Source organism: Phalacrocorax aristotelis, chromosome 3, assembly GCF_949628215.1.
Source record: "Phalacrocorax aristotelis chromosome 3, bGulAri2.1, whole genome shotgun sequence".
In the NCBI taxonomy this organism is placed as follows: domain Eukaryota; kingdom Metazoa; phylum Chordata; class Aves; order Suliformes; family Phalacrocoracidae; genus Phalacrocorax; species Phalacrocorax aristotelis.
The window spans coordinates 74,711,160-74,725,380 of record NC_134278.1 but is presented as its reverse complement, the minus strand read 5'-3'; the positions used below and the strand labels follow the sequence as shown (position 1 = coordinate 74,725,380).

At 44.5% G+C, this 14,221-nt stretch overlaps 1 protein-coding gene across 1 annotated transcript in view; it reads right to left on the bottom strand.

The window, feature by feature from the left end:
• The window catches only part of FNDC1 (fibronectin type III domain containing 1), a 76,275-nt gene that overhangs the window by 43,897 nt on the left and 18,157 nt on the right, over positions 1-14,221 (bottom strand). Inside the window, exons 2-3 of the mRNA XM_075088025.1 lie at positions 3,018-3,227; positions 1,219-1,317 (exon numbers count right to left, since the gene is read on the bottom strand). Coding sequence (XP_074944126.1) covers positions 1,219-1,317; positions 3,018-3,227 — 309 coding nt within the window. The remainder of the gene's footprint in view (positions 1-1,218; positions 1,318-3,017; positions 3,228-14,221) is intronic.

The following is a 14,221-nucleotide window of genomic DNA, read 5'->3' as shown; positions in this document are numbered from 1 at the left end:
TTTTTTTGAGGTTTTTAATTTTGATGAGGCTCCTTTTTCTATCAGTCCATCAGAGTTTTTCCAGTCTAGTCTACCTATCACCCCATGAAAGATTTATTACTCTTCCTATTAATGTCACAGCGACTATTCCCAAGTCTACCAGAGGCACAGAATGCACAAGGTGCAGCTTTTCAGCCCAAGTTTTACAGAAGAGTAACATTGGAAAAATATTGATGTCTCAGGAAAGGAGCCAGTAAACTCTGGACTATGATTTCATTTGCTAGGGATCCTACTCATGTATGACTGAAGTCCAGAGAAAAACTGCCCTTCTCTTCAGCAGGTGGCACGTTACCCCAAAGGCCAGCACTGCAGGCGCAGAAGGCAGGCAGTAGGGGAGCACATTTCACTTCTTCCAATCAGGTTTTTAATGCCGAGGATTCTCAGACAATTCCAGGTTTTCCAAGCCAAATGGCTACTACATGAAAGTGGCTGAGAGGACCCATCTACTACTCACGAGTGGCTTAGGGGACCTATTCACAAAGTTTTGCAATGGGAGCACCTGAAGAGAGAAAGTGAGCATGAGGAGTAGATGGCATCACCTCCCCAGAAAAGGTGTGAGGTGGGATTTCAGTACACCATGGTTCTCCGTTCTGACAAAGGTGTTCTCCATCACCATCAAAATACCCAAAACACTCTGCCACCCCCATGGCATTCTCATCGTATGTGAGGGGGTGAGAAAGCAGTATGGCATGGAGATGACTCAGAATCTCGCTCATCCACTTTAACCTTGGCAGCAGTATGAAATGCTTTCTTTCCAAAAGGAAGTGAAAATTTTGCTGACCAGGTTTAGGCTTCCAGAAATCATCCCTTCAGAAAAGGGGGCAGAGATTTGTCGAGAAGGCATACTGTTGTGGAGGTCCTGGCTTTGATTTAATCAAGTCTTCTTGTGCAGCAATTGCAGTGCATAACATTTGCCAATAGCTAGAGAGGAGGAGATTTAATAAAAGACAACAAAAAACCCAACAACAGAAACCCAACCAACCATGCTAGAGAGCTGTATCATTTTATTAATCCTGCTTGAATCAGAGAAACAATCGGAGACATCCATCAAGCTCTTTAATGCACAGAGAAAAACCTAGTAGCTCCAGCACCAAAAGACTTGCAGTCTAAAAATCACAACACTGTCTCACTGCATTCAAATGACTCCATGAATTGACAGCAGATGTGAAAGAAACATACCTGTGACTTTTCTTTTAGTCAAGGATGACCTATAGACAGGTTGGCTCCGTCCTTGGGAGCTCCTTGATGGCAGCGAAACCACATGAACTGACTCAGAGGCTATACATGCAGGGGAAAAACAGAGGATTTCCTGTAGCTTTTTTCATTAAAAAAAATATTTGTCTTTTCATGCAGAACTCTGTTTTATTCTTTTCTGAGATAAAAAAGGAGTTAATTTATTTAGTCACAGCACTTATGTCAGTGTGTTCAATATGCATGCAGTAAGAACAGTAAAGTTGGTATTTCAGAAGCCAAAAAGCAAATTATTAACATGAAGAGACAATTGTGAGAGTCCTACATTCTAGGATTGAGTTCTTACGATAATTTGATTATTTAAACAACATTTGTTCTCCCTTTTAAAAAAAACATACTATAAAAGTAACGAAAACAAGAATTAGATGCTCCAAACTATGTTACGCAGTATTTCTCATCAAGGTTAAGTTTGTTACTGAATTCCCACTAAGTCCATGACAAGATTTCCATTGACTTCTGTACTGCCTGGACAGGCTCCCAAACTGCAGAGCAGTGGTATGTGCTGGGCATCAAACAAACAGAAGACAGTCTCCCACACGTATTTGTCTCAACCCTGTCACCTTGGCACGGATGCCAGAGTATCCCCTTCGTGAGCGGTGCATAGAAAGATGAAAAAATTAATACTAGAGAAGGGATGGGAAATAAGTATGAGCAATAAGTTAGGAAAAGGGGGAATAACTGATAAATGTGACTGAGGGGTTCCCTCTCTTTGGAGAAACAGAGATAAAGATGTGTGTTTAATATAATACCGACACAGCAGAAGGGGAAATAGATATTTACATTGCAAAGCCAGGAATTCTGGCAGCCACGTGTGATTTTGGAATCATCACCCATTTTGTAACCCAAGATCAGACTATCTGTGTGACGGGCTTCCAGCCTACAGGAGTTTTGAGAGAAAGAAGCCAAGCCTCGAGCAAACACACCCAAACAGCACAGAGGCAAAGTAAGACTCATGAGTGCAGACCTAGCGCCCACTTGGGCAAGAGGACCTCAGGCATCAGGATAGAGACAGGTCAGCCATAACACAGGCAAGTGACACAAATAGCACAAAGGGAAATGCTCAGCCTCTGGGAAAATAAAACTGTTGCAAACCCCGTTGATACCATTAGATGGGAAACCCTTTAAATCCAGGGCAGGTGATCTAGGACACGAGTGCAAACCATCACAGTGCAGCAGGGCAGGGAGCACAGAAGAGGCCAACCTGACTGTCTCAGGAGCCCTTAGTGACCAGGACCTCATGAAGGAACTGGAGAGCACGGACTCACAAGTGTAACACTCTAGTACAGGGCCCATGAAACAGTTTTAATGGTAAGCATGAATACATCTAATTAACGCATTAATTTTTCTCCACTGGCCTGAAATAATGTAGGGACACAAAGTGTAAGAAGTGGACAAGAAACAATGGATTTCAGAGTGGTCCCACTGCATGCAAGGAGAATCTGAGCTATGGCTCTTCTCCCCAGCACTTCCCTCTGCTATTAATGAGAGTAACTCACAGATGGTGTCTCTTTGACACAGCATCAAGTTGTGCTACACTTTTTACCCTGGTCATCATATTTGTCTGCTAAGAACATGTTACAGAATGCAATTATAGTGAGCACTTTCATTTATAGGAAGAAGTCACTTTGGTGGCTACAACAACATGTGATCTGTGGTCACCTAGGAGCCATAAGGGATTACAGAAGTGTGCAAGCTCAGCTAGACGCCATCAGGGAAACCTGACTCACCTAGTTTTCTCGCTTCCTGATTTTGTCGCTCTTGCAGAAGTGGAGCATAGCTCATCCTTCGGCTGCTCTCTCCATACCCACGGAGGTAACCTTGGGATCTGCTGCGTGGACCCCTGAAGCCTGCTCCATAAGGTGGCTTCCACCGAAAAGATAACTTGCCGTCTGGAGACTGGGTGCGCACTCTCAGAGGTCTGTTTGGCATGTCCTTCTCTTCAAAAAATAAGCAAACACACACACACAAAACCCATCACCGTTATTATGAAGCCCTATTATGGGCTATATAGCATATTTTATATTATATAACAGACACAATATATCTGTTGCAAGCACATCTATTAAATAACATCAGAATAAAGGGCATAATTTTATAGTTTTTTAATTTTGCTATAAAACACAACTGCAGTAATGACAAGTTTTCCAAGTGGGATGTACAATACTCAATAGCGTCTTTTCCCAGGCTCTTTCAGACAGGCTGATGCAAGACACTGAAAGTGAAAACATATCGTAAAACAAGGACTCCTGCCAGAAACTGGGGATGTCTTGCAATCTCTTCCTTCTTTGTTTTTGTTTTTTTTTAAATCCCCTTTCCCTAGTTCAGGCACACCAGTGCTAAAGGTCAGTGTAAAATGAAGCATAGAACTATTTCACGATTTTTAAACTTTCTTTAGAAAGTAATCCACATTAAAAGCAGGTTCTCTTCTCCTAAACCTATCACTGATGGTTCTGCTGTCTGACAGCCTCATATTTAACAACAGGTCTGTTCTGCACATGCTTCAGCTCTTGACTTCCCAAACTCCCATTATACAACCCCTTGAGCATCCAGCACTGTAACAGGTACCTTATGCGAGTCATTAATTTTCACCTTTGCTGGCATGTTGGCAGCATTCTTTTAAGAAGTGACACTGATGCAAGGATTACTCAGGCAGCTAGTTTGGTTGCTCCGAACAGCATCTCCAGTTTTCATGGCATTCTCCATTGCGTATGACCTGCACCATGCTACTGCGCAGGCTGCAAGCAGAGCGGACAGCAGGAAGAAAGGTGCTGGCAGCACCAGTCACTATTGAGATCTCCCACACTTGTAGGGATTTTTTGCCTCTTATCTTTTACATTTCACACTCAAAGCAGGTTTCTCTCAGTCTCTTCTAGCAATGCCATCCCACCAAGCACAAGGTTGCATGAACGTGCCAGCACAGAGGTTACACGATGTGTTCAAACCCTCTCACTTGCTGGCTAAGCCAGTCACTGCAATCACAGCAATGTCAAGAGAACAAGAGGCTGGGACAGCAACAGCTGCCAGAGACCTGGACAGACAAAGAAAGACAATGCACCGAAGTATCGCCTGTCAGAGTAATAGTGAGATCCCCTTTCCAGCCCCAGTTCAGGAGCTCATATTTATTCATAGCAGCACTTAAACATGTTACTTTAAGTATGTCTGATGTCTGCATGTCCCTATATATACCAAAAGCAGGTCCTTTTCCAATATTTCTGCTCAGTGACACCTTCTATAACCAAACTGCTTACTGGTCTTGATCTGCTGACAAGGTTGCATCTTCTTACACACTCCCAACAAATGTTCTTCTATTAAATTACCCTTTGGAAGGGATCACAGCAACTCTTAAAGCTGTTTTCAGAGCTTCTCTTGAAACCCCTGTGAGAAATACACGATTTCAGTGCTGGTGAGGTGTATAACACATGCAGAGAACCACACACTCCCAGGGAACTCTGCTTTTCTACTGAAACACTGGGCAGCAGCTCAGCATGGTAAACCTTGCCTTTTTATTTTGCCTACAGAGAGACGGATCATCAGTTTAAACACATGGACTTCAGCAGCGTCTCTCTTCTGGCTGCTCCTCACCACTCCAGCAAAATGATGCAGCTATAAACCCAGATTAATCAGCCAATTAAGCTGGTTTTACAGACACTTTGTGTTGCCAGAGCAGTGCATACTAGCTGGATCACAGCAGTGGATCTGGTCCTAAGTGTTTAACAAACAATAAATGCTTTTTACTATGCAGTAAATATGGTTGCTTTCATGGGGCTCCCTGACCACTTTTCAAGGAACGTTCTGTCACACGCTCTATTAATAAAACACCTGCTCCCACACAGTTTCTTTTTCTTGCTCTCCTGAGCAGTTGCTCAGCACAGATTTCAAAAACACATTAGTCACTGATCATGTAGGCACACAGCCTTCATTCACAGCACCACCATGGAGAACTGAAAGAGGGCAAATGCAAGTTGGAGAGGACTCCTGGAGGTCTCTTCTCAACTTCCTGCTCAAAGACAAACTACCTCCAACACTTCTTGAGGCCAGCCCTGGTTTTCCCTAGCTCAGCCTTCAAAATCTCCCAGGACGGAGATGACACAGGCTCCCTGTGGACCAGCTCCAGGGCTGCACCAGCTGCCTAGTGTGAAAGCTTTTATCATAGAATCATTGAAGTTGGAGAAGACCTTTCAGATCATCGAGCCCAACCGTTAACCTAGCACTGCCATGTCCACCACTAAACCATGTCCCTAGGCACCACATCTACATGTCTTTTAAATACCTCCAGGGATGGTGACTGAACCACTTCCCTGGGAAGCCTGTTCCAGTGCTTGACAATCCTTCTGGTGAAGAAATTTTTCCTAATATCCAATCTAAACCTCCCCTGATGCAACTTGAGGTCATTTACTCTTGTCTTATCACTTGTAACTTGGGTGAAGAGACTAACACCCACCTCGCTACAACCTCCTTTCAGGGAGTTGTAGAGAGCCATAAGGTCTCCCGTCAGCCTCCTCTTCTCCAGGCTAAACAACCCATTTTCTCAGCTGCTCTTCATAAGACTGGTGCCCTAGATCCTTCGCGAGCTTTGTTGCCCTTCTCTGGACACACTCCAGCAACTCAATGTCTTTCTTGTACTGAGCGGCCCAAAACTGAACACAGTATTCAAGGTGCGGCCTCACCAGTGCTGAGTACAGGGGGATGATCACTTCCCTACTCCTGCTGGCCACACTGTTTCTGAAACATTTTCCTACTGTCCAACCCAAACCTCCCAAACAGCAACTTGTGGCTGCTGCCCAGCGTTACACGTGGCCTGCCACCAGCAAGAAGTGGCTTCCTTGCAGCCCCCAATTAAGCAGCAGTTGGCTGCTATAGAATGTCAGCATATCCTCCTGTTTGTCAGACTGGGCCCCACTCCCACAGCCTCTCCTTGTAGCCCATGTGCCATAGGTAGCCACCACCTCTCCAGATCTCAACATCTCTCCTAAGCAGCCAAGCCCTGGCCGGAGGGGAGTGATGCCTCCCCTCAACCAGCCACCCTCTCCCAGGTGCCTGCGGCTTGCTGGGCTGCGATGCAAGCACACCGTTAGGGTTTCCTTTCGGTGGCCCTGAATGCCACAGAGAACCAACAGCCTGCTGGCCCAGGGTGGCCACGAGGGATGCTGCAGCCCATCAGCTGTGCTCCCCCAGTCAAAGCCGCAGCTTCCAACTGGAATTAAAATAGAGTTATAAGGGACAAAGGATGCAAAAGAAAACAGCCCAGCCAGAGAGCCATAGGGAAAGTATTCAATCTAAAACAAATGTGGCTTTAGGCCAAGAGAAGTTTATCAACTCTAATGCTGAATGCAGGGGATCAGCTGAGATTTTAAAACCAGGGCTTTCTAAGGCTTTGATCACTTTGCTCATGGTAGCACCACACTGCCCATTGTCCCCATTTCTCTAGTTAGCTCCAGTGTCTATTTATCTTCCCTTGTCACAGTTTGACTGGCAGGAATCTGAAGGTATCCAGGATGGAGCTATCAGAGAACGGTTTAAATGGCTTTGCTGGTAACTGCTGAACTGTGTGAAGTCTGTGCCAGGCTTGACAAGAAAGGGATTCTCATTGAAAACAAAGACCAGCAGAAGGAGCTTGCCCACCTTGCTCTAGCCCACAAGCAGGGAGCCATCGGCCTGATCTGGGGTAAGGCTGAAGACCCTGATCTCAGCCACACAGAGGCAGAAGGTGAAGCTAGGTTTGTGCCACCTCCTATGAGCAGCTGCAGGGCTGCTGTCCCGCTGGGCTCAGCTATGCCATAGGACCAATGTTTCCAAGTCAGGACATTTTCCACTCCTTAAGTCCCCCATGGGACAGCAAGCCACTGCCTCCTGCTGTCACAGCCCCTACACCTGTGCACTCTCCTGCCCAGGTCCCCTTTTCTTTTCTTGGCCCCAGGAAATAGCCTGGATTTCCACAGGGAGGATGACCCTGGGACTGCGGAGGCTGAGCAACAGGAAAAGCTCACTGTGTCCTAAAGACGAGAGTTTGGTCCTGCTGGCCAGGCTCACTCATCTTCAAAAAAAAAAAAAAAAAAGATCAAAAACATCCTAAACAAGCTACACTCATCATGGAAGGGGTGGGAGGAGGAAGAAATAAATCCCATGCATCGTTTTTCAAGTCATTCAATTCCCAAAGTAGCCCCTTCCTGTGGGGACACTGAACTCCCCAGGAACAATAGTCTTGAACAGCGCACAGCAAACAAAAAAAGAATTAGATGATGCTGTCACCACAGGTCAAGCACTATGAGGACACATCCCATGATATTCTTGCCTCACTAGGATCCCATTCACTGCACATTTATGTGCTGGATGTGAATGTGGAGATGGAAAGATCTGAACCTGCTCAAGAGACTACACAGTGGATTTTTTTTTTGTCATGCTGGGCTAAAGAAAGCAAAACCTCTTGAAAAATGAAGGCATGATTTCGATCCTAGACCAAGGAAGACAAGAATAGGTCCAAGAGAAAGGGGGTGGGGGTGGAGAGAAGGAGTTGAAACAGGGGAGATCAAAGTCAGTGAAAGAAATACTAGAATAATATAAAAGGTGACAAGGGAATAGGAACACATATGGAAATCTGATGCAGACAGGGAAGAAATCTAGTGCTGAAACAGAGAAAAGGCTAAGAGTGAAGTATCATGGGTGGAAATAAGGGAAGGACTTGACAGAGCTGTAGTCACTGGATGCTGGCCTTCAACAGGACCTTGCACAAATCCTCCAGCCTCCTCCAAACAGATTAATGTGACAATAAAAATTGCATCACTTAAGCACAAATACCCACTAGGTATACAAGTACACCAATCTCAGTAACAGTGGTGCAGAGATCTGTGAATAAAACCTCATCCTCCCAGAGGGAGAAAAGACACAGATTGTATCTGGGAGTTTGCACTTCCAGGGACACAGAAAGTGGTAGATTTACCAACAGGAGGACCAAGCACAAACAGAAACCCAATATCTTGCTCACTACCTGGCATAACACAACCCATGTCACAGGATGGATACGTTGCACTGTTGCTCACTCCCAGCATCAATACCACAGCTCCTTCCAGGCCAGCTGAGTCCAACCCAGATAAATGGGCATCCAGAAATGGCCCAAGACACCAGACACTTCTAGAGCCCCTGAGCAGCAAGGAACATTTCCACTGCTTCCCTGGGCTGCAGTCTGATCCTGCCAGGCATCTCTCCCTACCTTTTGCAACGGTCTAAACTTGGGCAGGTTGCCCAAATCTTCAGTGGAAGATGGCCCTAACAGGTCCCAAGACAAGATTTTGGATCAGCATGAAAGCTGCACAGCTGGCAGCTACTACAGTGCCTGTGGCTTCTCCTATCAGAGACAGTAGATATGACCTTTATGGAAGCATACAGTGCTGCAGCTGCCTGTTCCCCATTTAACACCTACTCTGGCACACCAGGAACACAACTGGAGTTCAGCAAAATCTGGATGAGGTCCCAAACCAGTAGCAATGAAAAAGCTAAGTCTTCAGATGCATTCACTCCCAAACCCTTTTTTTTTTCTGATAAATTTTGGGAACAGCTACCAATTGCTTGATTGAACTGAATGTTGGTTATTCCCCATCTCTCCACTATTTGCCCCTGTAAATATCACTAAGGTTTTTTTCACTTTTTTGTTCCAAAATTGATTCAACAGTTTTCTGGACCTTTGCTCTGGCCAAATTAAATCAACTGGTAAACATCTTCAGACCTCATCTAAAGAGACACCTGCAATTAAAATAAAATCAAGTCCTTTTCTACAGTCTGAAAAAAGAGACAGTCACTCCCTTGTGCTCTCTTCAGTGTAGAAATCCAACCATACCTACAGTTGTAGGCATTTGTGTATAGCATGTTGGCCCCAAAAATGCAGGGCTGATTAAAGCCTCAGTATTGACTTTTTACAGTTGAAATGTCCACTAGTACAGCCAAAGTTTCTCTGTGTGTCAGGACCGTGGGAGAACATTTTACAAATGATGTAAGCCCAGAGCATGAGGTCTAAGCGGAGTGATCCTCTAAACAACCACACAAGGAGGCAGCTTGCACTTGCCAAATCACACAGATTCTTCAGAGGGCCTCATCAATTATCTGGCAAAGGAAAACACAAAATATCTCCAGAAGAAAAGGGAAGTACTGAACCCTGTAATCATTCTAGAGCTGTGGGGGAAAATATCCCAAGCAACCCAAACCTATTAAGATATAAGTGCAAAAAAGTAGTTGAAATACGAGGTCACAAAAAATCAGGCACTTCAATTTCACACCACAAGTCTAGGCACAAAATGTTTGCTTTTGCCTTCCCCAGTCAGCAAAAACTTTTCTACATTTTCTTTCTGTGTGCCATTATTTCAGGACTGGAAAACTTGACCTATAAAATGAGTTTTGCTTCAGGGAGAACACCTATTTGGCACAGTCAGTAGACAACATTCATATAGTCTATAAACATCTACCAACGTCTCTTTTCACTTCAGGCAGAAGTTCAGGAGGTTAAGCACAGTGACCTAGCCTTGGGCAAAGTAACAGCTTGAAGAGAGAAGCTGTAGCTGCTTAGAGGTAACGAACTCATCAGAAAGTGATCAACTGCTTTCATTAGGAAAGGAAAAAAATGCTAACTAGCAAACGAAATCCTGTCATGGGCAACTCGACCAAAAATCATCAGAATCTACACTGCAACAGCAAACTGGTGGGATTTTTTTTTTGTTATTTTGTTTTGGTGGGAGTGGGGGTGGTGAGGTTTTTTATTAGTTTAAAAATGAAGTTCTAAGCATCAGAGTGATTGACTCTGTACCTGGGTTTGAGACTACTGCTGCTTTACCAGGCAAAAGAGTATGGAAGATTAAATAAAATGTGCCAAACTTCTCAGTTCATTCACCCTCCTCAAAGAGTAGATCCCTGTCTTAAGAAGTCCTTAACTGCTTCCCAAGCACAACAAATTGTCCTCTGATTAAATAACCTTGCACCACTGCCAGTCTGCAAGAGCAATCCAGTTTCAGTGCTCAGCAACTCAGTTTACAAATACCCTGCAGCATTCCCACAAAACCCACCACCAGGGCTAGAAAAGTACTTCAGCCAGCTACAGTTCCTAGATCTCTGAGCTATTTCTTTGGGATATAACACTACTGTATACCATGCACCTTCATAAGTGTCCGAGTCCTACCACCATGAAGCTGTCAGCTGTACTTGTAGCAAAACATGATACCGAATAAGTGAAGAGAAAAAAAGAGCCCCTACATTTTGATTCTTCAGCTGGCAACTCTAAAATTTATTCCATCTGTGAGCTAAGACCCTTCATAAAACATCCACACTCCTAAAACCTATTGTGTTTGCCTCTCCTAAATGCAACTGCTTGAGTGGTGACACTCAAGTTCATAGCACATGTGGCAAACACATCCTTGGGCACCTCTACAATTGCGCTTGTTTGGCAACTTGTGAAGCCAGGACAGGCATCTGCCCAGGTATGCAGAAAGACTGGGGGATGCCAGCCCTGCAGGAGGCACCAGAGAAGCCAGACGGGGGAAGCCCCGCACCCAGGCAGCAGTGTTCATGTACCAAGGGATGTATCGTGGCCAGTCCAGGCCAGGATAAGAGTTTATTGTTTCCAAAAACTCTTTGCAACATGATCACCCATCCTTCTTCATGCCACAATGGGCATTGTTTTCCGCAAGGTGCTCTACCATGTTCCAGCAGGTAAATAACTTTCTGCATTGGCTTTAAGGGTTGGGACAATTCTGATACACTGTTTTATTTTTTTACCTGATTTGAAATAGATTATGAAACAGAATGTATTTGAAAAAGGAGAAAGCAGAGCTTTACTAGCAGACACAGGCATCTAAAGCTCTGTAGTTCTTTGTGCAACTCAAGGATTTCAATTCAGTTGTTATTCATGAACAGGAAAAGAAAAACAGCATTTTACCATAACTGAGAGGCACAAGGGAAAGGGAACACCCCAACTTTCTCCTCCAACAAATCACATAGGGGTGGCTGCTTTGCCTCTCGCCTTCACATACTCTCACTGTTACCTATCTCCATACGGCTATCCCAAAGCCACATCAGCAGAAAATTAAAGAAGAAAGAGGACAGACAAAAATATCACAGGAAGATACTTGTTTTCCACCCAAAAATTAATGCACCGTGTCACTTTGGCAAAGTATTACTAGATTTTTTTTTTTAAGTCGATGATCTGATCCAAGCTCCGTTGAGAAAATGGGAGCAATTCCACCAGCTTCAATGAGAGCTGGATCAGGGCCATCCCAAGAAGAGTTCACTCTACAAAGATATTTCCTGCAGTTGGTGAGCCAGCTCAAACAGTGCTGATGTGGCCCTCTGAACCGAGATGTGCTGACTGCTCTAACTCCAGAGGACTCTAGGCTCAGTGATTTACTTCAGACCAGCCATGGCACAGAGCATAGTGGGTCTAGTGGGGCTCTTTGTAGGATTGCAGCAGTTAACACATGTAAAAGTGTAAGTATACGATCAGAGAAAGCAGGACTGAAATGGGAGAACAAATCCAGCCTCAGGCTTACTGGGTTGGTAAGTCTCCTAGCATTTTAAAACGCACTGTCAACCTTGTCCCTATGCGGAGTGATCAACTTTTTTAATGCCACTAATTTATACACTCAGCATCAGATCTTCTGGAAATAAGCCAATCAGTTAAAGCAGTGGAGGAAAGCGACACATAAATCCTTTGTTTCTTGCAGAAAATATATAATCGCTCAGCACATTTCCACGCACTTCTGCTTGGCGCAGAAAGCGGGGACTGGAACGCTTTAGTTCCTGCAAAGCACAAAGGAAAGTGTGCCATAATTCACCAGGCTCCAGCCAGCAGTTTTGGGCAGAGGACCAGTATCCAATGGTAATGTCTGCTTTAAGCAAAGCAATTCATTATACATCTGTAGAAGAGTTACCTGGCATCCAGAGGACATTCTTTAAATTGACAGCATCAACAGAAGTTTCCAGTGCTCCCTTTGAAGAGCCCTCTGAATGCTAAGCACAGCAGGTCTAGGGCATTTTCCAAACTCAACAACATATTTCTATATGATTAATACATGTATTATGACTTACAAACAACTGCCGGTGAGTTATTGAAGGCTTCACATTCTCCCACTGACATCCATGCACAGAATTCCTTCCGCATCAGTGCCCTTTGAAGGACACTCAGTTAGCTAACTGAGCCTGGGGTACCCTCATCTCTCACACCTGCTGCCTTTGACACCTCCTGTCTGGGCTTCTTGGGTGACCAAGCCACTGTGGTGGTGAAAACTCCCAGCAACCCCAAAGGGGCTGCGATTGCACACCACAGCTGTGGCCCTGGTCTGCAAGTGTCCATCTGGGGTGTTGTCCAACACCTGCCCATTCAATGAGTTGGAGGAAAGGTGGTACTGGAGTGACATCACCTTTGGGGGCTCCTTGCAGGGACAGAGCATGCAAAACCAGCCGGCAAAGGCACAGGGATGCCCTGACCGTGGCCGACCTCGGTACTGGGCTGAGCTGGGGGATTAAGAAGCACTTCTGCTATAGGGGCAGATGGGAAAAAGGGCCACAACTGGCGTATTTCAAAATACTTTACATCACAGATCCCTTTCTTATACACCAACCCTGGGCATTACCTTCATTCATCCCACGCATGGCAGAGCAGTCATGTTCAAAGTCAAAACTAGTCTGTGTCCTGTCTGTAAGCTTCCTATCTCCATTGTGAAACACATGCCCTTAACCAAGATGTTTTCCTAATGTCTCAACATCAGTAAGCTTGGAGGACAAGGCAGAAGACCTGCGAGCGGTACAGCTCTGTGCGATGCCACGGCATCTGTACAGACGCCAGCTTCATCCCTGCCCTTCCTGACTCATCCGAAACGATAGATGTACATACTTTTACTATGTTAATATCTACCAGCAAAAATAATTCCAAATACTATTCCAGACCACGAAAAAGACCTTGGTAACTGATCCATAAATCATCATAACAATTTAACAATTTAACTGACTTTTTACTTAACTAACCAGCCACATGAACAGGCTTCCACTAGGTCTGCTGCAGAAACGGTGCTGGGCTGTTCCCTCTAATGCAGGCAGAGGACTTAACATTCCTAGCTCCTCTGGATTTCAGCACTGCCGTGGGGACTTTGAGTCTCCTGAATTTCTATTGTTTAAGGCTTTTTAACATTAACAATTGTGAAAAATAAGATATACGTATAATAATAAAGACATTCTAGCAATATGTGTGTGCTTGCAGGCTTAATATTCCCTATATTTATATATACGTGGATTTAAAACAAAGATATATGACTTACAGATAAAATTTAAAACAGACAATACAAACTGGAAAAAGAAAAAAAAGACACCGCAAAGAAGTAAACATCAAATGGACAATATCAATCAAAGCAGTTGTATTCAAGACAAGGATCTGGTGGTTGTAGTTGCTCGCAGATTAACCAAAATAACAATGTAATGTCCAAAAAAATCAATGTAACTCTGACTGGACCAGTTAGACATTATTCTACTCTACCGTGCAGTGAAAACTCACTGCTGTAAGAACTGTGTCCCATGGCCAGCCACTATGTTTTAAGAAAGATAGAGGCCCACTGAGGGAAGTCAAAAGAAGAATTATAAACATTGTAAAAGATCTGGAAAACGTGACCGCAGAGCTAAAAGAGAGAGGAAACATCACAGCACCCAGGGACTGAGGCACTATGGGCTGTCTCTGAAAACGTAATGCCAAATGGCATTTCTTTCCTTGGTAATTTTTTTGGAGATTTGCTCCTTTTCCCTTGGAAATTCTCTGCTTAAGGGTCATAGCTTTCCAGGCTTACTGAAGATGGTCTGTATCTCAAGCTGAACATGATTATTTAATTATTAACCACTCGTGCTTCTCTGAGCTAGCAGAACCAAGCTAGATCCCGAGGGACAAGCACAGAAGGTGTCAGATTGCTTT